This window comes from Zeugodacus cucurbitae, chromosome 3 (genome assembly GCF_028554725.1).
Source record: "Zeugodacus cucurbitae isolate PBARC_wt_2022May chromosome 3, idZeuCucr1.2, whole genome shotgun sequence".
Taxonomy (NCBI): Eukaryota; Metazoa; Arthropoda; class Insecta; order Diptera; family Tephritidae; genus Zeugodacus; species Zeugodacus cucurbitae.
The window spans coordinates 49,445,007-49,471,382 of NC_071668.1; the positions used below are offsets into that span (position 1 = coordinate 49,445,007).

At 33.6% G+C, this 26,376-nt stretch overlaps 1 protein-coding gene across 5 annotated transcripts in view; it reads right to left on the minus strand.

Annotated features, from left to right (window-relative positions):
* Positions 1 to 1,576: 1,576 nt before the first annotated feature.
* The window catches only part of LOC105217408 (uncharacterized), a 44,416-nt gene continuing 19,616 nt past the window's right edge, over positions 1,577 to 26,376 (minus strand). For 2 of the 5 annotated variants that reach the window (XM_054227890.1, XM_054227895.1), the window contains exons 2-7: positions 10,849 to 10,988; positions 10,717 to 10,792; positions 10,546 to 10,659; positions 6,606 to 10,386; positions 6,312 to 6,535; positions 2,722 to 5,102 (exon numbers count right to left, since the gene is read on the minus strand). In XM_054227890.1, the coding sequence (XP_054083865.1) occupies positions 3,135 to 5,102; positions 6,312 to 6,535; positions 6,606 to 10,386; positions 10,546 to 10,659; positions 10,717 to 10,792; positions 10,849 to 10,988 (6,303 nt within the window). In that variant the 3' untranslated portion in view covers positions 2,722 to 3,134. Of the gene's footprint in view, positions 2,129 to 2,721; positions 5,103 to 6,311; positions 6,536 to 6,605; positions 10,387 to 10,545; positions 10,660 to 10,716; positions 10,793 to 10,848; positions 10,989 to 26,376 lie in introns of those variants that run through there. The other 3 variants (XM_054227892.1, XM_054227891.1, XM_054227893.1) reach the window with 3 other exon arrangements.

The following is a 26,376-nucleotide window of genomic DNA, read 5'->3' on the forward strand; positions in this document are numbered from 1 at the left end:
GCCTTTACGCCGCGATGTCTGAATTTGGTATCCCCGCAAAACTAATACGGCTGTGTAAATTGACGTTGAGCAACACCAAAAGCTCCGTCATGATTGGGAAGGACCTCTCCGAGCCGTGCGACTTCTTTAACCTGATGCTGGAAAAAATTATAAGAGCTGCAGAGCTAAACCGAGAAGGTACAATCTTCTACAAGAGTGTACAGCTCCTGGCGTACGCCGATGATATTGATATCATCGGAAGCAACAACCGCGCCGTTTGTTCTGCTTTTTCCCGCATGGATAAGGAGGCGAAGCGAATGGGTCTGGAGGTGAATGAGGACAAGACGAAATATCTCCTGTCATCAAACAAACAGTCGGCGCATTCGCGTCTTGGCTCCCACGTCACTGTTGACAGTCATAACTTCGAGGTCGTAGATAATTTCGTATACCTGGGAACCAGCATCAACAACACGAACAATGTCAGCCTCGAAATCCAGCGCAGAATAACTCTTGCCAACAGGTGCTACTTTGGACTGAGTAGGCAATTGAACAGTAAAGTCCTCTCTCGACGAACCAAAATCAAGCTCTACAAGTCGCTTATCATTCCCGTCCTGCTTTACGGTGCAGAAGCTTGGACGATGTCAACATCAGATGAGACGACACTAGGAGTTTTCGAGAGGAAAATTTTGCGCAAGATTTATGGTCCTCAGAACATTGGCAACGGCGAATACCGCAGACGATGGAACGATGAGCTGTACGAGTTATACGACGACATTGACATAGTTCAGCGAATAAAAAGACAGCGGCTACGCTGGCTAGGTCATGTTGTCCGAATGGACGAAAACACTCCAGCCCTGAAAGTGTTCGATGCAGTACCCGCCGGAGGAAGCCGAGGAAGGGGAAGGCCTCCACTCCGTTGGAGGGACCAGGTGGAGAGCGACCTGGTTACACTTGGGATCTCCAACTGGCGCCGAACTGCGAAGGAGAGAGACAGGTGGCGCACTATCGTCGATTCGGCTATAACCGGCTAAACGGTTGCAACGCCAATCACATACATACATACATAAGGTAGTACCTAAAAGAAACGACTGTAGAAAGTTTGATTGATATAGATTAAGTAGTTTACGAGGTATGTGCAAAAAACTTAGTAGGGGGCGGAGCCACGCCTACTTCTCCCAAAAACATACATCGAAATATGGCCCTTCATAGTGCGATTCTTTGTACCAAATATTATTTCCATAGCTTTATTTATGGCACTTTATATGTTTTCGGTTTTCGCCATTTAGTGGGCGTGGCAGTGGTCCGATTTTGCCCATTTTCGAAAGCAACCCTCTCGCGGTCCCAAGGAATGTGTGTTCCAAGTTTCATCATTGACTCATTAAATGAAGTGTACCTCCGCAAGCAGCGGGGTTTCCACACTACACCCTACACAGTCTCAAAATTCTCAAAATACGTTTTAATACAATTTAATTTCCATTCGAAACAAGTTTTGCTAGCACAATGCCGTTTGAAAAATGTCAGTAAAATTTGCTAACGAACCAATAAAACAAATTTAGAACATTCGAATCCACAATAAATCGTACACCGTGTTTTAAAAACAAAAATAATTGCCAGTTTATTCTTTAAATAAAAAATTACACTATTCTTAACAGTATTTATATTCAAATAAATTAATTATGACTTCAAAGTAATAAATTAAAAAATAATAAAAAAGGTCTTTTATTTTCCAAGTTAAAAAATTCATAGAACTTATGCCACGTTACTTGTATATGTAGCTAAATATGATTGCTTATGACAAACACATTCTATAATAAAAGATTATAATAAAATAAAAAAAAATTAAATATTAGCTGTTTCAATGTAATCCATGGAAAATATTCCTCATTAAATACTTCGAAGTACATTGTTTTTGTCATTAAATTTCAAATATTTTCAACTATGAAAAGGCTTAAAATACTAAAACAATTTATTGTCTTTGCATTTGTTTCTAATGCAATTCGTATGAAAAATATAATCTTAATTTAATTAATGATACCTGCCTAAGAAAAAAGTAACTTTTTTTATTTATCACAATTATGCCATGGACATAACCCTTGCCGATTTCACCGTTGGATGTTTTGGAGAGAGCAATTGTTGTTCAAAGTATTGTCTGTAAATAATGTTATTGAATGTAAATATATAGGTTAGTAGTCTTATTTAGCATGATATGAAATTTAATATTTGAAACTAATACCAGTCATTCTATAGTATAACTCATATATGTATAATAGGAATACCATAGTAATATAATACGTTCGCCGATGAAATTAAAAAAAAAAATAATTTAATTAATATTCATTAAATTATATAAATATTGTAGTTTTTGTAACGGTTATCTAATCCCTGTTTCGAGGCAAGTGCAAATAAATTGTAATCGAGGACATCAAACGGGAAGAAGACACAAGTAGATTTCATTGGGCATGAAAAGTGGTGATTAGTATCATGTGGAGACTTATTGCAGGCAGAACATGTGTTTAGTAGTTGGGGTAGAGGCTAGATAAGTAGGAGTTTAATCTACTATAGTATCCAGAACGAAGTAGGGCGATGATCGCTATCGCCATCAATTGTATTTTCCCCCAAGTTCTGCAGACTAACGATTTGAGGATATTGTTGCGGCTCTGCATTTTGTTCCACCATTGTTTTGCACCGTGATCTGTATTCCTTCGTCCAATTTGTGGATAAAAGAAAAACGTTGTGCAGATACTTAGTTCTCTCTGGTGGTTCGAAATGTTGAAGTTAAACTGTGGTGGAGAGAGAACACCATTTCTATTTAATTCCTCTTAACTTTGAAATTTTAACTCGAACTTATAGTGATGATTGTCGACCACTCAGGTAATTAATGGTCCATCTCTTCAGGAAGAGGAAGTATTATTTTTTCAATGTATTATAGTAGTTTTGTGAAATTGTCTCGGTCAAAAACGTTTATTAGTTTCAACGTTACCAGGGCGGTGCCCCTCTTGGCAAAATAGCTTCAGAGAACAGAGAAACTTCTTAACGCCTTAAATTCTTCCAGGCTGGGATGCACACAGAGCGGATCAGAAAGATATAGAGCAACCCTTACTGCAAGAAATTGCTCAGAGAACAATTAAATTTGCATCTTACCGCCCCAAACAGGATCAGATAGCCGAAATAACAGCCTTTGACCTAATAAAAACCGGGTCGATTCCGGTAAGGTACAACTGATTGTTGTGTGAATTATATAAATGTTCCTTACCGGTGGTATTTGCTAAAATTTTAATACATCTGTAATTGCAGTCACCTGCGAAATTTAAATTTTGACTGTGCATTGCCATGCGTGGGACAGCCAACGACGCGTTTTTAGCATTCATTGCTATGATGGGGCTCGCTGGAGGCACGTATTGTGGAATGAATTGTGACTGCAGTTGTAGCTGTTGCTGCATCTGTGGAATTCGCACTGCACCTGGTACTAATGGTTGTGGCAACACATGCAAGACATCAAAATTACCGATGTTTGTGTGCTGACTTTGTAAATTCCTAAAGTTTACACATCTAATATCTTTTGGATTTTGTTGAGATTCACACATGTTCACATCATTAGCAATGACAATATCATCTTCAGTAATTAGTTCAATATCACTATCACTTTCCGTATCCATATCACAGGGTTCTTGCTTAATTACTTTTACTACACCAAGCGGATCACTACTTTTTGGTTCGATTGCGAGTTTCAATGGCATAATGCTATCGATTGATATTTGAGTGTTAGTTGCAATTTGGCAGCGTATTCTCAACGATGCTGTTGAATGGCAGTTAGTAAAATGCGCATCACATTCTGTGAGCTTAAGTGATTCATCACAGATTTCGCAAAAATATTGCAATGTCAAAAAGTGTGCTTTCTTCAAATGTGAGACATATGCCTGCCACGAATTACTGCTTTTATCGCAGCAAAAACAACGTTTAATGGTGGAAAATGTTTTCCTTTGCTCTGCAAATACGACGGCTAACGAAATTTGAGTATTAACAGACGAACGTATAATAGTCACAATCGGCACGTCTCTGAAGCGATGCTCTTGTGTTAAGTGTTGGCGTATTTTTTGTCGATTGTGATGATAATATGAGCACACGGAGCAAATGTGTATGTTAAGCACATGCATCTTTATGTGATCAATGATGGGTTCCCAACTTTCGCACGATACGTTAAAATGACACTTGGCACAGGCAAATTTACTATTCTTAACCTGATGGGTTTCCCTTAAATGTGCGTAAAATATTTCATTATCATAAGTTTGGAAGGGACAATTCTGACAAAAGCATTTCCGCTTGAACCTTTCATTGCTTTTGAAACTTGGAAAGTTCTCCAACCAAGTAGCTGTATAAGGCACAATCCACTGCGTTTTCAATGAATCGTTGATCAATTTATCGATATATTTATAGCGATTTTGTACGACTTCTTGCAACTCCAACAATAAGGTATATCTTTCTTTCTTTTCTTCCGATTTCAGCAGTATATTAAAAGACTGATTGAAGTAGAGTGGCACCTTTTCCAGATGTATTGCCGAAGTGTTTGGATTTATATCTATATGTGCAAGCGTAATGTGATCTCTTGATGCCTGCTCATTTGAGAAAGTTTCGCCGCAATGGAAACAACCATATAGATGACAACAGTGTTGTTGGAAGTGCTCTTTGAAATCAACCAATGGCAATTCGGTCTTCTTGTTGTTGACGCAATGTGGGCAAATGCTTAAAACACAACAATGCCGCAGACTCATATGTCGATGCCACAAATCATAGGTTGAGAAAAATCCGCCACATGTCGGCTCTGGGCAATGATAGAGTAAATTGGGTGAGATGCCTGTGCTTGTGACCAATTTCTGTAAACTGGCTTTGACGCTCTCTTCAGCTGTTTTCACTAATTGCTCTAAATTTGGCTTGGTGTCACACTCAATCTGATTTGCTGCAGGGACATCGGTTATATTGCCCGATATATCTGTTATTTCTGTTCCAGACATGTCATTCGTTGAGTTCAAACCGAATTCTGGCTTCATCTTCACATATCTGATACTTTCAACTGGTATGATTGGCAATGAGACAAATGTTATCGTTAAATTTTGCAGTAAATCCTCCTGAAAAAATATTAGAACTTTAATATAGCAGGAAATAAATAATTCAAATATAAGAAACAAGTAAGGAAAGACTAAGTTCGGGTGCAACCGAACGTTTTATATTCTCGGAATTTATTGATCTAGTTTTATTAAAACAACATAAAATTTTAACCATATATTCGTTATAAAGTTCAATAGAATAACGATAATCATCATATATAGAATATGAGGGCTGAGGTAATTCTTGAACCGATTTCATTCATTTTCAGCATCAACCTAACTAATCCTAGCTTATACCCTCAATTAATTTTGCTAAGATATCTCACACATTAACCGATATATGCGGAATAAAGCCCATCGTATTTTTGAAAAACCTATAATTTGGTATATGGGAGCTAGGGAAAGTTATGACCCGATTTTAAAAAAGATTCCCTCTGAATTAAATTATCTGAGATATTTACCGATATTTTCTGTGAAAAATTACCCTTAGGCACTGATTTCTTCATGTTCGATGAAAAGTTATAGTCCGATCTCGACAATTTTTCCACAAGTGATACCTCAGCTCAATTACATTATTTATGTAAAGCTTATTCCACTATCTTCATTGGTTCTTAAGTATATGTATATTTTAAAGTGAAAGCATCAAATGGAATTAAACATTTAGTTATATGGGAAGTAGGCGTGGTTGTGAACCGATTTCGCGTGACAATGGTCCGATTTCAATTTTCAATAGCAACCCTGTCACGGTCACAAGGAACTTGTGTACCTAGTTTCAAGATATCGTAATTTTTACTCAAGTTACACGTTGCACGGACGGACGGTCGGACAGACATTTTAATTCGTCTCGTCATTCTCGTTAGGCTTTATGACAGACACAAAAACGGTTATGTGAACAAAACTATTATACTCTCTTAGCAAATTTGTTGCGAGAGTATACAAATTAATGGTTAAGTTCCGTATCTGATAAGTATAAAGGTTTGTTTTAAAGTGTCGAAAATCTTTCCTAAAAATGCGGTTAATTTGATTCCAAAATTGACAAGACCAATAGATGTTAAAGTGCGTCACGTCCATTGTCTAAAGTCTAAGAAATCATGATCTCTACGAGATTTGATGTTTCTAGCAGTATTGATTAGATATTTATTGTACTTTTAGTAATTTAAAGTAGTTTTAAGTTTTTATCTCAAACTCTGTGTGCCAATTTGAGAATTTAAAACATAAATGCAATGTTACCTCTTTTTCTGGAAGTAAAACTCTCTCGCAAACGTAAGGTTGTTTGTCGGGATGGCACATAACCAAATGATTCCTGACCATCTCCAAATCACAAAAATTCATCGTACAATATATACAGGTATATTTTTCAAGCGCTGCAATACAATCACTTTTAATGGGTAAAGAGTGTGCGTGCATTAGATGGTTTTTCATCCAAATTACACTCTGAAAATTCCGTGTACAATCTATATAATGAAAATAAGTGCTAAATGAATACAGTTCTTACTAATCATGGTTCAAATATATACAACATACCGTTAAGCGGACAAACCAGCGGTATCACATTTTCTTTCAGCAATTCGGAGATATTTGTTGGTATACTAGTATCTAAAGCGATATCTAACGCACATTGATATACAATCTGAAATTCTTGTTCCGGATGCCCATGCTTAAAATGCAATGAAACATGGCTTGGTGAAATTCCACGATAGCAACAAACAGAGCATTGAAACTGGGACTGTTGGTGGTTTTTTTCAATGTGTTCAATCAACATTTCATGTGTAGTGCAAATCTCTGCGTCTAATTGACAGTAGGCACATAGTAAACAGCCTTCGGGTGGACATTCACTGCTCAAATGCTCCTTCAGATGCTGCAATATTTCCTCTTTTGCGTCCGTTGAGAATAGACAATCAGTGGCCATGCATTTGTATAAGCCGAAATAAGACGCGCCACTTGGATATTGGCGATACGAAATGTTGCTTGAATTTTGCAGTACTTTCTTACAACTATAATTTTCTTTTTGTATTGGCAGTGTGTCAGAGCATTCCGTTTTTATGTAGTCGAAACTCGATGAAACACTCGCAATTTTAAGATTTTCCAATGTCGACAAAACTATAGGTTGTATATCATTTTGTTGTGCCGAGTTTGGAGAAATCAAATTTGTGTTTAGTATAGAGGAGTATTTAGTGTAGTTGGTATATGGAAGTTCTATCATAGCTAAGCCGGTGCTAAGTGCGCTTTCGAACGCTGGACGTCTATCCAGCAATAACGTTGATCCATTTGCTTCTACTTTCTCTTTTTCATCTTTATGGAAATCGGTTATTCCCTCCTCCAGTATCGCCTCATTTTTCACCAATATATCTTCATCAGCATCCTTCATTAGTAATTCATATTTTGTATCTGATTCAGGCGATTTCCCACACGTCTCCTCATCTTTTATAGCTGTGAGTATATATCTTTTAATACAACTCGAATCATCTTGCCGTTTCTCGTGATGATCCCGCAAATGTTTAAATGTATTGGCTTCATTTAATTGCACAAAATTGCATATTTTACAACAATATAAATATATGGCTAGCACATTTGGTGGATATTGATAGAGTGTTCTAATGGCAGCATTGCGACAGGACTTCGCATGGCATTTGTGCGATTGTATGTCAAATTCATAAGGTTTTTCCAACTTACAGTTATCACATTGAAAAGCATATTCGCCGGTATGTTTTGAAAAATGTTTATAGAAATTTATGAACTTATCTTCTATTTTATCCTCACAAAAAGCACATTTAACTGAGTACTTTTGAAGTTTTGCGACTTTTGGCAATTTTTGTGCGAATGGGACGTTGTTTTCCAAATAATGTAAAGTCGATCTACTGAGACGTGCCACATAAGATTCGGTTTTGTGTACTCTTTTGTAGTGATTCGTTAAATCGGAGGGTTTTGATTTACATAACACACAAAAAGTCGTATTATCATTTAACATAAGCTTTTCAATATTTTTGTATTTTATATTTAGTTTTTTCGGTTTCTCCTTGACCAAATGATGTACGGTTTTCTCTGTTCTTTTCACGTCTTCCACTAAGCGAATGTTTATGGTTTTACATTCGCTTGCTAACGGTATTTTCATGTATTTGAAAATAGTTTCCGGTGAAAGTCTTCTTAATTTTACAATTGGTTCCTTAACCAACGTTTGACTTTCTCTTCTTCGTTTAGTTAAAGGAAGTGATGTTGTCGATGACATGGACGACGATTCCGACGTTGTCGACGAAGACGAGGAAATACTACGTATCCTTTTGTAAGTGGGTTTTGCTTTTGGCTCCTTTTCTTTTCGCGGCCTCTTCTTGCTCTTTTGTGATTTCTTAAAATTAAGCACGCTTTGTGTCCGCTCTTCTCGACGATGTTCATTTCGAGCATTGTTTACGGTCTTAGTATTATGATCACTCCTATTCACTGCAGTAGAAGCAACAGATGATATTTGATGACTTACTGATGATGCATTAGTTGCATTTATTTGCTCGGTTACTTTTTTTGAATTTTCCAATGTTGTTAATTTATCATTTAGTTCTTGTAACTGATTGCCTTTTCCAAGAACATTTAGTATTTTGTCGCCATATGGTAGAATAGTATTCAAAATTATGCTTCTCAAATCAGTCTCCTCTTCATTTGATACATAGGTGCTACTGGAAATTTCAGTACTTTGATATGGCGCTTCATTTTCTTTCGATAATGCCGTATTATTGTCGAGATTATTTATTTTCGTCTTCAGGTTTGTTTGATTATCTTTCGATGTTCTCACCAATCCAGCTTTTTCCGCATAAACTTCTCTTTTCGTTTTGTCCGTTATTCTTGTATCTTCTGCTTCCGTAATTTTATTTTTTTGGTTATTTTTCCATAATTCTTTACGGTTTTTTGTTCTCTTCGCTTCCTCCATTCTTCTTAATTTCTCTATTTTCTTCGCTTCTTCCCTATTTCTCAAATCCTCTGATATTTTCGATTCTTCTATTATTTTCACTTCGTCTGCTCTCTTCGCTATCTCTATTCTCTTCAATTCATGTGCTCTTTTTGCTTCCTCTTCTCTCTTCAACTTTTCTGTTCTTTTCGCCTCCTCTTTTCTCTTCAGCTCCTCAGCTTTCTTCGCTCCCTCAATTTTTATTAATTCCTCAGCTTTCTTCGCTTTCTCTATTATTTTTAATTCCTCTGCTCTTTTTGCTTCGCCGATTTTTCTCAATTCTTCAGTTCTCTTCTCTTCCTCTATTCTCTTTAATTCTTCTGCTTCATTTAATCTCTTCAATTCGTCTGCGCTTTTCAGTTCCGCTTTCCTTGCTTCTTCTAACTTCTTCAATTCTGCCTTTTTCGCTTGCTCCGCTTTTAGCCGTTTATATTCACCATAGGTTGTAGGCTCAGGTATAGGCAATGCCGCCGATTGAGTAACATTTCTTACTGGCGTACCCATTGAAATCATATGCAGAGTATTAGATCTTTCTAATAATTTAATAATTCGCGGGTCTTTTAAATTCAACCGAAGGGTTGCTTGAGGTGGCATAGTATATACATTTGGTTGCATTATATTGGCATACGCTTCGGGGTAAGGATTCACAGGAACGCACGAATTTGGGTAAATTGGTGAACTTGCAAAATCATCATGCGGCGACTTGTTTTTATTATTTTCTAGGTCCGTTGATTGTGTTATGCTTTTTAATAATTGGTCCACATCAATGCCGCATTCCTTGGTTAAATCCTCATAGATTTGTTTCAACTGATCTATATCCATATTTTCAAAATCTAATTCCTCCTTTTGCAATTCAACGACCTCGTTTGGATTACCCTTCTCTTTGTTCAACTCATTTTGTTGATTCTTATACGTTTCTTTTTCAATTGCTCTACTTTCGTCTTTTTCTTCAACGTTATCTATAAAATCTCGTCTCCGTTTAAAAAGTTGCTTCTCAGTGACGCACAATTCTTCTTCAACTGGAACTGTAGAATTCTGTACTTCATCCTCATCATCATCGGAATCTATGCATATTGGTTCGTCCGTTATACAAGGATCTAAAACGGGCTTGGAAGCTGTTTCCTGTTCTTTGCTTTTATCGCATTGCGAAATTGAGGATTTCTCTTGAAGTTTGCCACATTGCTTTGCCGTTTCTGCTTGTGACTGCACTTTATCTTGTGGTGATGTGGATACAATAATAACATCATCATCGAATTCTTCAATATCCGATGAGCTTTCAGCGTTATCTTCGTCATCGGAGCACAAATTAACTCTAAAGCATTTAGCATGCGCATGTGTATTAAAAATATCCATAATATGTTTGGGCACTTTCTGGAAAACATTAAGTGTTATATAAAGGTGTAAATAAAAATTATTTTAGATCATAATTAATTATATGAAAGAAATTTCAAAACTATTTTATATAATTATAATAATAAGTCTTCCACAAATTTCAAATATTTATATAACACCGTTTTCGAAAGTTTATACATTTTTTAAGCAATTTTTTTTATAAAACACGCCATAGTACGGACGATTCTCACAGTAACTAAGTAGCTTAAGTAGCAAATTCAATGCAACTATAATTTTCCAAAATGAGCAAATCTTTAAAGTAAAGAACGTTATCAATTGTATAGTGATATACACATCTCTGTGACTTACCCCATCATCATAAAACAAATTTCTATACTGCGTTATAATGGATTGCTCAATCTTTTGTAGTACATTCATTGGGTACCTAAAACAGTAATTAAATTTAATACAAAAAACTAGATGGTTAATAATTTTGCTCACCTTTTTCTCGAAACAATCCAATGTTGAATGTCTTTAAATTTTTTATATTTATCTTCATCTAAGTGCAGCAAGTAATTTATGAATGGCACATACTTTTCCAGACTATTTAATTTTTCATCCACATTTTTCTCCATTTTATCCTAAAATATATGAATATACATATAAGGCTTGTATTAGAGTTGATCTAATTTTTTTACTAAGAATTAAAGTATTTTTTTCTTTACTATTTGTCTCACAATTTAACACACTCTTTTATTTTGTAGAACTAGCAATAATTATTTAAAAATAATTTTATAACAAACAAAAACTTGAAATTGTTACTAATATTGTTTTTTTTTTTATTGTTTATTTAATTGAAACATGAGTTGAATTCGTGTATGAAGGTTTAGAGACTTGTTTACTTATTATTTTATCTATACTATTTTTTTCTTTTTATTTCATTTTCTGATTCCATTAAATAATAAAGCACTTTTGTACCTAACGCGATCTTTATAAAATAATTTATTTATTTGAAGTAAATTTATAAATCATAAAAATGTTTATCTAGCTGTTGTTGTTTAAGTTTTAAATCTTTTTTTAAGTTATTAAATAATTATTCAATACACTAATCGGTATGTATGTATGAGATTCGCTTCAATTCAGACTTTTATTTTTAAGAAAGTCTTTTAATTTTCTATAATTTATATTTGTTAGTAAAATCAGTCAACAACTCTACGAGCGCAATTGAACAATTGTTTACGCTGCATCAGCAATATAAGTTATAGACTGCGCACACGTATCCGTTTTATTACCGACTCCGCATCAGCAAATTCGTAATGGGAACAACATGAATTCAACGAAAACAGCAACGAGTATAAGTTTAATTTAGACTTAAAATTTTTTTGTACCTAGTCTTAATACAACATTAAATTAATAAACAGAACAGCGGACGCAAGTCCACTTGTTGCACAGAGTATTATAGGTTTGTCCACATAACGGTGTCACCCAGAAATAAAAGAGTTTGATATGGGGTTTTATGTACACAGACGGACAAAAGTATTCGCCATTAGGGTTAGTTACATTTTGAAGGCACCAAATAGGCGAAATACCAAAATTGAGCTTTTTCACAGATATTAGAATTAATTTTCTTCATTTTAACAAAAAATAAATTTATATACAATTTTTTATTATTATTTTTAATTAATTAAGAAAAATAAGTACTAATTCATGTGGGCAAAAGTATTCGCCACTATAGATGTACATGATATTTAAAAAGTTTAAACAAACTAAAATCATGTGGAAACAAAAATGTCTTTTTACGCTTAAAATAAATGTATTTCCAATAAATCCCGATCAAATAATTTATTATCTTGTGCGTAGTTTATGAAATTTTTCGATAACGGATAAAAAAGAAGAGAAGCTACGGTTAAGGAAGTAAATATTATTAATGCTTAGAAAGAAAATGAATTCAAATTGTTCAAAAACCTGTAATAAGATGTCCTGGAATTGATGTTCAGTTTGATAACCGCCTGAGGTGCGCTAGTACCCCACGCGTTCCGTAAGTGAAAAACCACAAGTAATTAAAATTATTAAGAGAAACTTAAAACACCGACATTTGAGATCGAAGCAATAGTAAAGGAGGCCTCTGGTACCATTTTATATCATCATGCTATCCGTAGAGTGCTAAACTTGGCCTGTTAGAATGTCCGAATTTACAGCAAAAAATCCCTTATAAGCAAGGTAAGAAATCAAGTGATTTTCATTTGCTAAAGAGCATATAAACTCGAGAAATGATTTTGAAACAAAGCAATATTTCCGGACGATTAATGGTACACAAATTCCTTGGCACCCTGAGGAGGTTGGTATTGATAATGGACGAAATCGGACCATTGTCACTCCCAAAAAATGGCGAAAACCGAAAATCCAAAGTGCCATAACTAAGCTTTAAATGAAGTTATGAAAGTAGGATTCAGTACAAATATATATATATATATATATGTATATATACCAAACTTTAAGCAGTAACTTCCCTTATACCCTATTATACACTATAAAAATAGTCGAAATCGGATAACAACAACGCCCATCTCCCATACAAAGGTTAGGTTGAAAATTAGTAAAAATGCGTTAGCTCCCTAACGGAAAACACCAGAAACTCTAAATTTTACAGAAGAAATGGAAGAAAGCTCTTTTTATAATTCCATCTGATGAATGAAGATGGTAGAATAAAACTTTACACAAATAATGTATTTGAGCTCTGAAATCACTTGTGGGATAATTGTCGAAATCGGATAATAACTTTTCAAGGTCCCTGGTAATTTTTCACCGAAATTATCGGTAAATCTCCCAGATGTTTTTATTGAATTCAGAGCGAGTACTTTTCTTCTAACAATGTGTCTCTGCGCCAAAAATCGGTGAAATGGGTGGGTCATAACTTCCCATAGCAGCAATATATCTAATTATAGGTTTCTCAAAAATACGGTGGGCTTAATACCTTATAAATCGGTTAATATGGGATATATCTTAGCAAAATTAAGTGAGTGTATAGTCTAGAATATAGTGTACCTTGGTGGTGAAAATCGGTTCAGGAATTACTTCATCCCTCATTTACTATTTATGATGATTTTCGTTATTCTATTGGACTTTATGTCCAATACATGGGTCAAATTGTGTGTTATCTTAATAAAACTATATCAATAAATTGCGAGAGTATAAAATGTTCGGTTGCACCCGAACTTAGCCTTTTCTTACTTGTTTAAAATAGAGTGTAACAACATGCAAACAGAGGCACCATAAAGTCTGCGTATCACGAAAAGAAATATAGGAACTCTGACTTTTGTTTTTGTATTTTGATCTTATGAATGTAAAGAATAAATAGATGTAAAAAAATTTAACTTAATTACTTTTTTACATTGTATTTTTATACTAAATGTATGTAATTGAAGATCACTATTGTTCTCTTTTATTTGCCACTTTCTTCTACTAGCTATTTTAGTATTTTGCACTTATATAATGAAAACGTATACAAATATAATTTCAATTTACGGTTCTTTGTTTATGTTAATAATGCACTACGCGCCGATTCCAGTTCAAATATGTTCCTTTATTGATGCCAGTTAAAACTTTATTCCAATACGATTGGTTAACTGTCTTTAGCGGGAAATGAAATTATAGCAAGCATAAAACTGAGTGTATAAATAGTTGAAGAGACAAAAAACTCCACTCTTTCTCACTGACAGAATCAAACTCATTGTATAGAGAAGTAGAGAAACTCCAAAAACCCACCTCCAGAAACTACTTTTGACATTTAAGCCAAGATGGCCGCCTATGTTGAGCTAATTCATATTCCCCAAATAGGGTTTCACATAATCAAAAATTTGTGTATTATTGTTTATTACCATTCGAATTTTTGGTAGTATTATGTTGTTATTTAGTATTACGAAATTAAATTATATTAATTCTGATAGGGATGAATACCCAACATAATTATTTGTAATGCGGTATGGTACGAAAAGTTGGCAGTAATTTAAATAGTATTTTAATTTAATTATTTTAAAGTATTTATAGACAAAATTGGGAATGGAAAATACAATTTATACATAAGTAAATATGCATGTATATATTTTTATTGTAAATACAAATCGATTTTATGCGCTTTCATCAATGAATAAACATGAGAGAGATCATGCAGTTATTAAAATGCCACTTCTTATAATAATGATATAAATTTGTTACATTATCAATTTTATGTATTTGTCTATATTTATACCTAAGATAGACATATGGTTTTCATACTATTACATGTACTACAATAAAAGCTCTAGAAACCATGAACCGGCATAGTAACACACATGTAGTATATTGTACTAAGTTTACATTCATCAGCTGATACAAATAAATTCAAGCAAATTTTAATTATGAATAACAGGCAGGAAAATTTATCCTGACTTAGTTATAACTTCAAGCAATCTTAAAATATTATTGTTCAATATAATTATTACATATTACATATTATTACAAACGTATTACATGTTTTTCACTTTTTTTTCAAATTTTGTTTTTTGATATCAATTAATTTTGAATTTAATTTATTTTCTACATGTCAAAATGTCAAAAAACATATGATTGTGGCAGAAGAGCTTAAAGCTTTGGGTGTGTTCAATGCAATCCATTGTAGTACATTTCACAACACCACAAAATTTCAATGGTTTCTAGAACTCTATTGTAGTACACCATTTGCTTTCAAACAAAATTCGGAAAACCGGTGATACACATATGGTTTCTGAAGCATACTACAATGTACACTACATGTCTGTCTCAGGTATTAGACAATACATTAGACCTATATACGAAGTTAAGGTTTTTTTTTCAAATTGTGTAAATATTTGTCCCTTTTAAACAGCTAACGCTAAATCATATAAATCAAAAAAATTTACACTATATTTACAAATGAGTACAATACATTATATATTACCTATATTAAATTAAATTCTGTTCATTGTGCCCTTTTCCATAATTAATACGGATGTACTGCCTTTTTATAACTTGTTCGTTTTATTCTTTTGCTACCCTATTCCAATAAGCTTTAATTATGAAAAGCAAAAACAACAACTAGAGAAACTGTCAAATAACTTACATGGTTGCTCAATTCTTGCTACCATATTTCTGTGGTGAATAATTATGCCATCACATTCGATAAAATGAAGCCCAAATAAATGTTTTCATTATTCTTAAACTTGGAAATAAAAACGACTACTGTAATATTCAGTGTAAAGAGGAACCCTTTTTATATCGATAAAATATTGAATGCTTTCAAGTAATCTGTATTTTTTTTACAACTTTTCATTAAATTTCACAAAAATTCTACAATGCAACCATTTTCCGGTAAAAAGTCGGCCATCTTGGACGCCCAAAGAAACCTACCCCCGAGGACTACTTGACAGTTCTCCATGAACGTCTCTCAGCTGTGGATTGTTTACGTTTTATCAGCTGATAGTTTCTCTACTTCTCTATACAATGATCAAACTTACTTAGACCGTTTTCACACGGGCAATTTTTGTCGCGGCAATTCTTAGTTTTATAGGAGAGGGGGCGACCAAGGGAAGCGAGAGAGACAGAAATTCTCCTCTCTTCGTCGCCCCTCTCCTATAAAACTAAGAATTGCCGCGACAAAAATTGCCCGTGTGAAAGGGGTCAAATGAACAGCTCAAATACGGCGTCATTCAGTTACAGATCTTTTGTTTACATTATTAAAGAGTGTTGAAAGAGTTTTATTTCTTTGCTAATTGTCCAAAGCAGTATCAGAATGAAGAATAATAAAAACTATGAAAAATTGAAATGCTATTAATTCGGTATGACAAGCACACACTTTACTTGAATATGTACATACATACAAACATATGTATGTATGTATATGTAAATCCAGCCTTACACATTTATGTTTAAATGATTGTATATGATGCATAAATATGCAACCATTCATTTCTAATTTATGTATGTATCCATATACATACATATGTAATTAGCAGCGAGTATCATGTTCAGTGAACGAATTATTTTTAGCTATTCGGTGCAGTGAAATTTGATGACTGCATTATTCGCCGGACATTTCGGCTGTTAATATTTTTTATTGTCGTATGAATCTACATACAGTTTGTCAACTAATTCTTTGCAAAATGCAAATTGATACAAAAAATAAACTTTGACACTAAATTTGTATAACAAAGGTTTAGTTTTTTATGATTTTTCTTTTACAGTATTATTATAAGATATATCTAGCAATAGAATACAGTGGAACTTGTCTAACTCGAATCACCATAATCCACAATAAAAAAAAAACTCGAAGTCTCTCTAGAGTTATAGAAGTAAAAGAAAAGTTCTCCACGGTGGTGATACCTTTCCCTAGATTTCTTTATAATGAAGTTTACTGTTGATTTTTCGAAATGAAACTTATTACAAATATCTATTTGTGATAAAACATTATTGTAGTATTTAATTAATAATGGTTTTCATTGAATTGAATGTTTATTTCCAGCCATGGCCACTTTTTGTTATACATTTCTTCGAAAAAAGTACCATTTTAATCGCATCCAAACTTTTTATACAAAAAATCTTAGTTAGGCTAAAATAATGCTGATTTTTTTATGTCGTTATTCAAATTGCGTATGTAGATAATGCAAAATCGTCAAAAAATAACGAGATTTAATTTGCGACCAGTCCAATATGTTTTGTCGCGGTGAATACTAGGTACTTGTAATTTCTTTCGTATAAAATTTAAAATATTAAAAAAATTCTAAGTTTTATTATTGTTTCACTAAATAAACAATTTATCTTTATATTTAAGTACTTTTTTATACTCTCGCAACAAATGTTGCTAAAGAGAGTAATATTGGTTTGTTCACATAACGGTTGTTGGTAACACCCAAAACTAAACGAGTTAGATATAGGGTTATATATACCAAAGTGATCAGGGTGAAGAGTGGAGTTCAAATCCGAATGTCTGTCTGTCCGTCCGTCCGTCCGTCTGTGCAAGCTGTAACTTGAGTAAAAAATTAAGATATCTTGATGAAACTTGGCACACTTATTACTTGGCATCATAGGAAGGTTGCTTTCGAAAATGAGCAAAATCGGACCACTGCCACGCCCACAAAATGGCGAAAACCGAAAACACATAAAGCGCCATAACTAAGCCATAAATAAAGCTAAAAAAAATTAAAATTTGGTATGAAGGATCACACTATAAAGGGGCATATTTGGATGTAATTTTTTGGGGAAGGGGGGCGTGGCCCCGCCCCTTACTAAGTTTTTTGTACATATCTCGCAAACCAATAGAGCTATATAAACCAAACTTTCTGCTGTCGTTTTTTTAGCCACTTCCTAATACAGTCCAAAAATGAAAGAAATTGGATCATAACTACGCCCACCTCCCATACAAAAGTTAGGTTAAAAATTACTAAAAGTGGGTTAACTCACTAAGGAAAAACGTCAGAAACACTAAATTTCTCATAAGAAATGGCAAATGGAAGCTGCATTCAGATTTTTTTAGAAAATGGAAAATGGGCGTGGCGTCGCCCACTTATGGGTCAAAAACCATATCTCAGGAACTACTTGACCGATTTCAATGAAACTTGGTTTGTAATAGTTTCCTTACATCCCAATGATATGTTGTGAAAATAGGCCAAATCGCTTCACAACCACGCCCACTTCCTATATACCAGAACTTTGAAGACAATCTGAATCGTTTACATTACAACATATAAAGTAAGCACTAGTGAAGATATCGGTGCAGAACTTTGCACAAATACTATGTTTATGGTGTGGCAGCCCCATTCTAAAAATCGCCGAAATCGGACCATGGGGTTTTAAGACCCCATATATCGAACACGAGGACCTCGGTGCTTCTAACCTAATATTATGGTTTCGAACTTTCAACGGACTTTATACAATATATATGACGAATATGTGGGTCAAATTGTATAAATAAAGTTAAATAAATAAATTGCGAGAGTATAAAATGTTCGGTTACACCCGAACTTAGCCCTTCCTTACTTGTTTGTATTGAAAAATTGTAATTTAGATGAAAGAGTTGTTTTTAGCATTCATAGTCACTGAACAAACACACGAACTTACATTTGCATACGTGCACGTAAGTTTGTCAACCACCACAAAAACAACAAACGTCTCAAGACTCATGAGCAGTATCGCAAGTGAATATGGCAGCCAATCGACGTAGCCAAATATTGTAGTAAACACAGCAAAAACATTTTCATTCATGAACGCATGCGCACATTCACTTGGCAAAGTTGCTTCATTCATAAAAGCAGAGCCAAATACATCTCCCCGCGCATGCCATACCAACAAACGCCATTTCGCGACCATGACAAAAATCATAAGTTGTAGATTTTTCTTACTTTCCATCCAGAAGGAAAAGTTGCAACGCCGCATAAACATAGGGACAAAAGTGGCAACATAGCCCTTGAGTCGATTTAAAATATTGTTCAGCACAAATTCTGAGGCTCGCAAAAAATTATGTCGGTATGTTTGTTTACGCCAATGTTTACGTCAAGCCGATTTTCTACCAACAACGCAATGTAGCATCGCTTTGGTGTCGCTCAATCTTTCGACACATCGAGCTTTACAGAGCCTTTTCAAGTAACCCTCCCTAATTATAAATGCGCTAATTATGTATTGGATAGTATTGACCTACAATTAGCAAATATAAATAATTAAATGTATTTAAATATTATATATTTTAATGTACTACAAATGATTTCTGTAAGAATCAAAACATAAAACAATCCACAATAATATGAGTTGGGGACCTGGACATCTTTGCCTGGGAACGCACGATACTGATTAGAAGCCTTTGAAGCAAGACATGCAAGACTTTTGAGACACTTAAGCGGGAAAAGCACTCAAATTAATCCGGCTTAAGTGCCTCGAGGTACTTACCAAGCTTTTTCCCAAATACTTCGATCTAATATTTTTTTCTTTTAGATTAAAAATCACATTTACTTCTTATTAATAACAAAAGTACTTATTAATAACAATAAATATGAAAAAATAACATTACAAAACTATGTAGATGTTTTACAGCGCATTTAACGTCAAAAATATATATATTTACACATACAAGTTAACACCACCGATAAGATATTGCAATTTGAACTACTAAACAAATGTGTCCAATATGTCATTGGCACATCTACTATTAAAAATCGTGTTACACACTCGTTGTACACATTAGATTGTAAGATGAACCTTTCATTTACCACATGTAGCGCGTCTAAAGTGGAACATATGTTTATAATATGAATATTAGATTGTAAGAACATTTGTATTTAGTCTTAAGGATTAGAATATGTATAAAAAGAAGCTAAAATAAAGAATAGTCAGTCAGTCCTTTGGATGTCTCAAAGCGAGTCAGTTCTTTGGCTGACTCAACCATAACACCCAAAAAATGTAGTTTCTACTACACGACATTCCGGTCGAGTTCGGGAAGTTAATTGGTAATTCTGTCAAGAGACTTCCCCGAACAAAGCCCGAATGATTAATTTACATATGGGCATTTCCGCCAGAATGTCTACCACAGACAAAATATTAAACATTATTAGAATTACAAAGTTTTTGCATATTTTCATAGGAAAATATTTAAATTTATTTATATTAAATTAATTTTAAATTAATTCATAACCAATTACGAGATATACCAAAGCCAAGTCGAATAGGAGCTACTTTTCTCATTTCGATTTTTCTACTACATTTGTTTTTTCGTCAAAATTGTTAAAGAAACATATCATGTATAATTTTTTGCTTTGTGTAAAACCTTTATAAGGGTACAAAGAGCAAAATAAAATGCATAAGAAAGCATGCGATTGCAAATAACTGTATGTTTTTGCTCTCTTATTATCCTATATTTTATTGTCCCGTGCGACATCAAAAAACAACATTTGTTCCCACATCATCGCAAACATAAGCAGCAAGCTCGCCAAATTTTGAGTATAAACAGTAAATTTGTATACAATTAAAATAAAAAAAAACCTTGTTCAAGAATCAGAAGATTTGTGGTTTTGGTAACTACTTAAAATTGGTCCCGTGTGACATCGTAGGTGTGGAATTTAAAAATTTAAAATTATTTTTTGTCTTATAATGTTGACATTAATTATTTACATATGAGCAACAACCGCACTTTAAATTCCGCTGAAATAGCTATTCAATATATAGATTTTGGCGAAAATTATAGGCAATTAAAATACTCTTCATTAGAATAGAATTTTTTTGCAAGGAGCCGTCGATAGACTGGGAGCAGTTATCAAACGAAAAGTCTAGCAGATAACGAAATCCAAAAATGTTTATTCCCGAGGACAACATTTTCTTAAAAAACTGTATTTCACATTCATAATACTATTTTCATTTCATACTATAGAATTTTTGTTGTCTTTCTCGTTGGATATTAGTTAAAATAAATAAATAAATACATTTACTACTTTTTTAAGCCATTTTATTGGACTTGTTGTTAAATAATTACGTATCAACAACAAAATCAACATAAATATTATGATGGAAAAAATGTCCCGTGCGACATGTCCCGTGCGAATGTGATTAATAATTAATTAAAAAAAACTATAAATTATTTTTGGATGAAATTCATACCATCTTTAAAGGCCATCAATTCGCTGAAATCGCCGTTTGAATCGTTGTTCCCAAAAACGACTTCCATTTTTTGTCCCGTGCGAATGCCTTGGTTTTTTGTAATTACTTGAAAATGAAAACCGTTCCAAAATCAACCTTAACACTAAATGTAGAGCTAATGAAGAGCTATTAAAAAATCCTACTGTCAAAATTAAAAAACATTTTAGTTCATATTTTATTTTAGTTGAAAGGTGTACGATTGTCCCGTTCGACATGGCGGAAATGCCCATATGTATGTATATACATATATGCATGTAAACAAATTTACGAATATTATGCGTATGGTTCTTTCGATTTTGTTTACATGCACACATAATTACAAATTACATTTATTCTTTTGGTATATCATCGAACCAACACCGGGAGTTATCAAAGAGAGGGAAATTGAAAGTTTCTTCGCGTACAACTACTTTCTGCACTGGCGGCCTTCGGCCGCGTTTAAAAAAATAAACGGTATAATTCGATATTTTGTTGTTTTTTAAAAAGCTTTATTTAATAACTCCAAACTCCCTTCGTTCTCACAAAATTAGAATGTAATTTCATCATGACTTAATGTCTTGTCGTTGGATATTTCCTCTTCAATCGTGATAAATCGAGGATATTTATCCAGTGGCACAAAATCCCTCAAATTTTCAGAATCCAAAGATGGTGGATCAATTTCTTTGAGGTAAAGCGGTTCGACTTCGATTCCGTCAACAACTCCAGGGTAAACTTTCTTAATATCTATCAAAAATTGCATTATCTGTGACCCCAAATCATTTTTGTATAATTTTTCAAGACAGTGACGACGATAAAAAAAAGTGCCATATATTGGTGCAGAAGTTTGGCGCTTCTACAACACAAAAGCGATTTTTTCAACAATTTATTTTGATTTTCGAAGTCATTAATCATGTTAATCGGATTCTCAACATTGACAAACTCTCCGATACTGTGATTAATCGTCAAATGCACGGCCGTCTGTGCATATGCGGCTTGTATTGCTGTCTACATACATATTTCTTTATGTAAGGCCACAATTCTTCCTTACTTTTCGCTTTCACTTAAAAAAATCCCTTCTTTATCTTCTTTGCAATACAAACCAAGTACTACTATGGTCATTTGCTCTGTGCAACGACCACGGTGGTATTTGCGTTTCGTTAAAAACGTTTCATCAATTTGAACTGTTTTTCCAGTACCACCAAGAGAAGTCATTGAATGTGAAGCAATTACTTCAGCTATTTCGCGACAATAGCTGTAATAATCCACCACTGAAGGTAGACTAATTTCAGGCTCATCATTGTGTGCACGCCACGCTAACAAATGTTGAAAAACGTCCGTTACTTTCATTTTTGAAACAAAACAAAAGATAATGGCCATAACATCGCGAATTTGCAAGTGGCAATTATGTTCGTCGAAAAATGTCCCAGTCGATGGATCTTTTGTTTTGCGGCAACTGTGACTATTTCACATTTGGATGCACAACGCCAAATCCATCCAAATTTGGCAACTGGTTTATCCTCCACGACCATTGGAACATTGCAACAAAAAGGCGGCTGTGAATTTCTCGAAGGTATCAGGCTAATCTCATCTAAAAACGACATAGCCTTCTCATTAGTACCAATGAGAAGATCAAAGGAATAGAAAATCGAAAAATTTTCCAAACTGGTGTGAATTTTCGCGTTTTTCATTTTGAAATTTCAGATAGGCAAATTATATTCTAACGTATTCTTTAATTCTAATTAACATGAAAATTAAAAACTTGTCAATCAATCATATAAATCAATCACATAAGTAAATCAATCACATAACACCTGCATCAATGCATATGTAAGTGCGCGCATCGGCTGTTGTTAACACAAACTTCAACGCTCGATATCTCGTAAACGGAGCGAGATATCAATTTTTTTATTTAATAAAAAGTGTGAACTCAAATCTTGGCGCCCCAGAAACTAAAATCTCCCCATTTCTACGAGTTTGTGATTAATCTAATCACACTACCGTACAGTTCAGCCGCTGCGGACCGATCGATTTTCGGAATTTGCACTTATAAAAACAAAATTAAGAAACATATTAAATATAAGTACTTTAAGTAGTATTATTCATTGTAAAGAACTAGTACACAAGGTTATGTATGAAAGTATCTCTTAGATAAATAATTTATTACCTTTTATATTATGTAATATGTTTAAACTTCATTTAAACACATGAAATGTGTACCTGTATATGGTTTTTCTTTTCTTCAAATTTAAAATGTTTGATTTGAATTGATATTAAGCTCAAATCAATTTAGTTGTGTTAAAATGTTTGATACATATGTATGTATATAAATTTGATAGGTTTTTTTTCATATACAGTAAAAGCTCCTTATTCGCGCTTCCTTTATTCGCGTTTTCACTATTCGCGGATTAAAAAAATGAGACTCAATTTCTATATTCGCGACTAAAAATTTTTTATTCGGGGATCTAATAAGCACATACATAATAATAATAATAATTATTATTATAATTAATTATTATTATTATTATTATTAATTATTATTATTATTATTATTAATTATTATTATTATTATTATAATTATTATTATTCCAATAGGTATCCAACCCAATATTCTTGTCAAATGGACTAATAAAAAAGTAAAATAGATCTTATTAAAAGAAAATGTTAAATATTCCACTATTTTCGCAATATTTTTGAACTTTTGGTAATATTTCCATATAGAACGGGCTCACATGGAACTGAACACAACCTATTGAAGAAGAGGCTTCAACAAGCACTGGGAACGTGACATTCAATTTGAAAAATCTTAGTGAAGTTTTAAGAATGGTAAATGAGCTCTGCGATTTCTTTATGAACATTGATCCGTCTATGGAACGAAGTCTAACTTTTAAGAGACAAATTGCTAATGCGACTGATGTGTATCAGTCTGAATTGAAGGAGCTTTTGAAAACTGCCCAGCAAGAAAAAATTACAAAATTCTTCAAACCATTGCCTAAGCCTTAAGATAATTAGTTAAAATGTTCAAAAACTTCAATTAAACCATTTTTTATATACCTATTTGTTTTTTTTTTGTCACCTAGGAACATATCCCCTATAATCCCATATAAATTATCATCCCGTATTCACGGTTTCTGTAATCGCGGCATATTTATGGAACATATACCCCGCGAATAAAGAGCTTTTACAGTATATAAATTCCAAAAGTGAAGTTCAATAAAACGCCATGTTTTAATGAAAAAAAATTGCTAGTTTGAAAGGAGATTTGGTAGGCATTTTGGTACGTACATATTTTTTCGAGTGGTAACACTGGTCAACTCCTTTTGCAAATTCTCGAGCGATTCTCTTTTGCTATTGCCAGAGAATATAAAATATAGAGAAGGTCCAATTGCGGACAACCGTGTGAATTTTCAAAAACTAACAAAATCCTATAAGCGTGTCCTATCCGGCTCGGTAGGAGAAAATTTAACAGTACACGCTAACAGAGCTGAGCATTACCTATTGAAAAATATGCTCGGAGGTTTACATTTCTATTATAGACCCATATTAGCCTTTTTGCTTATATGTTAATAACACCACTACATACACACATACGCAACAAAGGGTAAAATGTGCATAAACATTTAACTCAATTCTTCTCTCATACAGCACCCTGAATGATAGAAAGAAACAACCAAAGTTCTCGGGTTTGAACAAGTTTTGTTTTGAGCTATATCATGGCTGCTTATGAAGTATTATTTTGCGTGTTTTATTTAATTCAGTGATCTGCAGTCTAATGAATGTTTAAATTATTGAAGCACGCATTTATAAATAAGTAAAATTTAAATTAAAATTTTTCTAAATCCAAAATATAGAATTGAAGAGTGCGATACAGTAATACTTCATTGTACTGTCAATTCGAAGCACGCAATAGAAGCTACGCCAACAATGGTCAACATTAATGGCGAAACCACTGAATACGTAAATAATTGTTGAATATAATAATATTATCTTGCCTTAAATTCTAATTAATTTTCCACACAGATATTTCAAACCTCATATGGCGCGTTAAAGGGCAAACTTATTGGTGTCACTTATTGTAGCAGCTTAAAACTTTCGAAGCGATGGAATATGTGCAAATCCAGAACCATGGGTGCAAACGCTGCTACATGGAACACAAATCATTTACACACCAGATATTAAGTTTAATGTCACTTTTATACGTGCAATTCAACCTTTTGGTCAACACCAGCACGAGAATTGGAACGACATGGTTTGGGTGCTTTTGAAACCGTTTATTATCACGACGTGTGTCAACTGAGTTTTGCCAATGAGCTAGAGGGCAAATCAGTTTCAGTATTTTTGGGCTTACCGGCACTTGGCTGTGCCATTAGCAGCTAAAACACAGAAATTAAAGGGTAAATTTAAGTGAATGTTTGTGCTCATAGAAATTTAAAAACGTTTTGTATGTTTAATTAGGAGGACTACAAGAACATAAATTCACCGAAATTAGTTCAATGGAAATACTACAGCAACTTTTATTACAAACTTTATAAAAATTCAAATTTTACTTTATATTTTATAGAAACCCTCCTCCCAGATGAATCTAGTACTAGTGAAATTAATGAAAGAACAGATCTTATAAAAACTCCTAAAGAAACCAATAGAGTCCTCACATAATGTGCGCAGCCTACACTTCCAGCCCGCACGGGGTATTAGGACATTTGCCACTCTTCCTCCAGCCTTTGTCCGATAGCAAAAATTGTTCAACTATTCAATTCTTTATACATATGTATATAGTGTAGTACGATAATATATGTATAAAGTAAATATAATAATAAACACCTAAATGGCATGATATTTTCAATAAATATGTAATATAATTAATGATTTTGTTATTAAATTCTCATTTGGGATTTTGGTATAACTAACCGAAAATAGCGGGTATAGTTTCTGGGCTTTTGTGGGTCGCAGTACTGAAAGAGCACGTGGAGTTTTGGTTCGCAGTTTTGGGTCTTTCATCCGTGATTGTACCAAGATCATTCATAGAATTGTGCAAGAGGTATATATAAATTGCTAAATGATGAATGTAATGTGCAAGAAAGGGATGAACGATCACACGTACACAATAGTTTCGGGTACTTTTGTCAATTCGCCCTTAAGAATGGCATAGAAACTTTCATTGAAACTGCTAGTACCGCTCCCTGGCATTTCACCGAAGAATTCGCCGGTACATGTCTTGCAGGGTATATACAATTAATATGAAATTCGTTTTGCGGATATTTCTGAATAAATGCATGATTGATAAGATTTCAATAATGTTATGCCATTTCAGAGGCATATTCGTGGAAAAAATGTTCAAACGGACCTGCATATGTATGTATTGTTTTATAATAATATAAATAT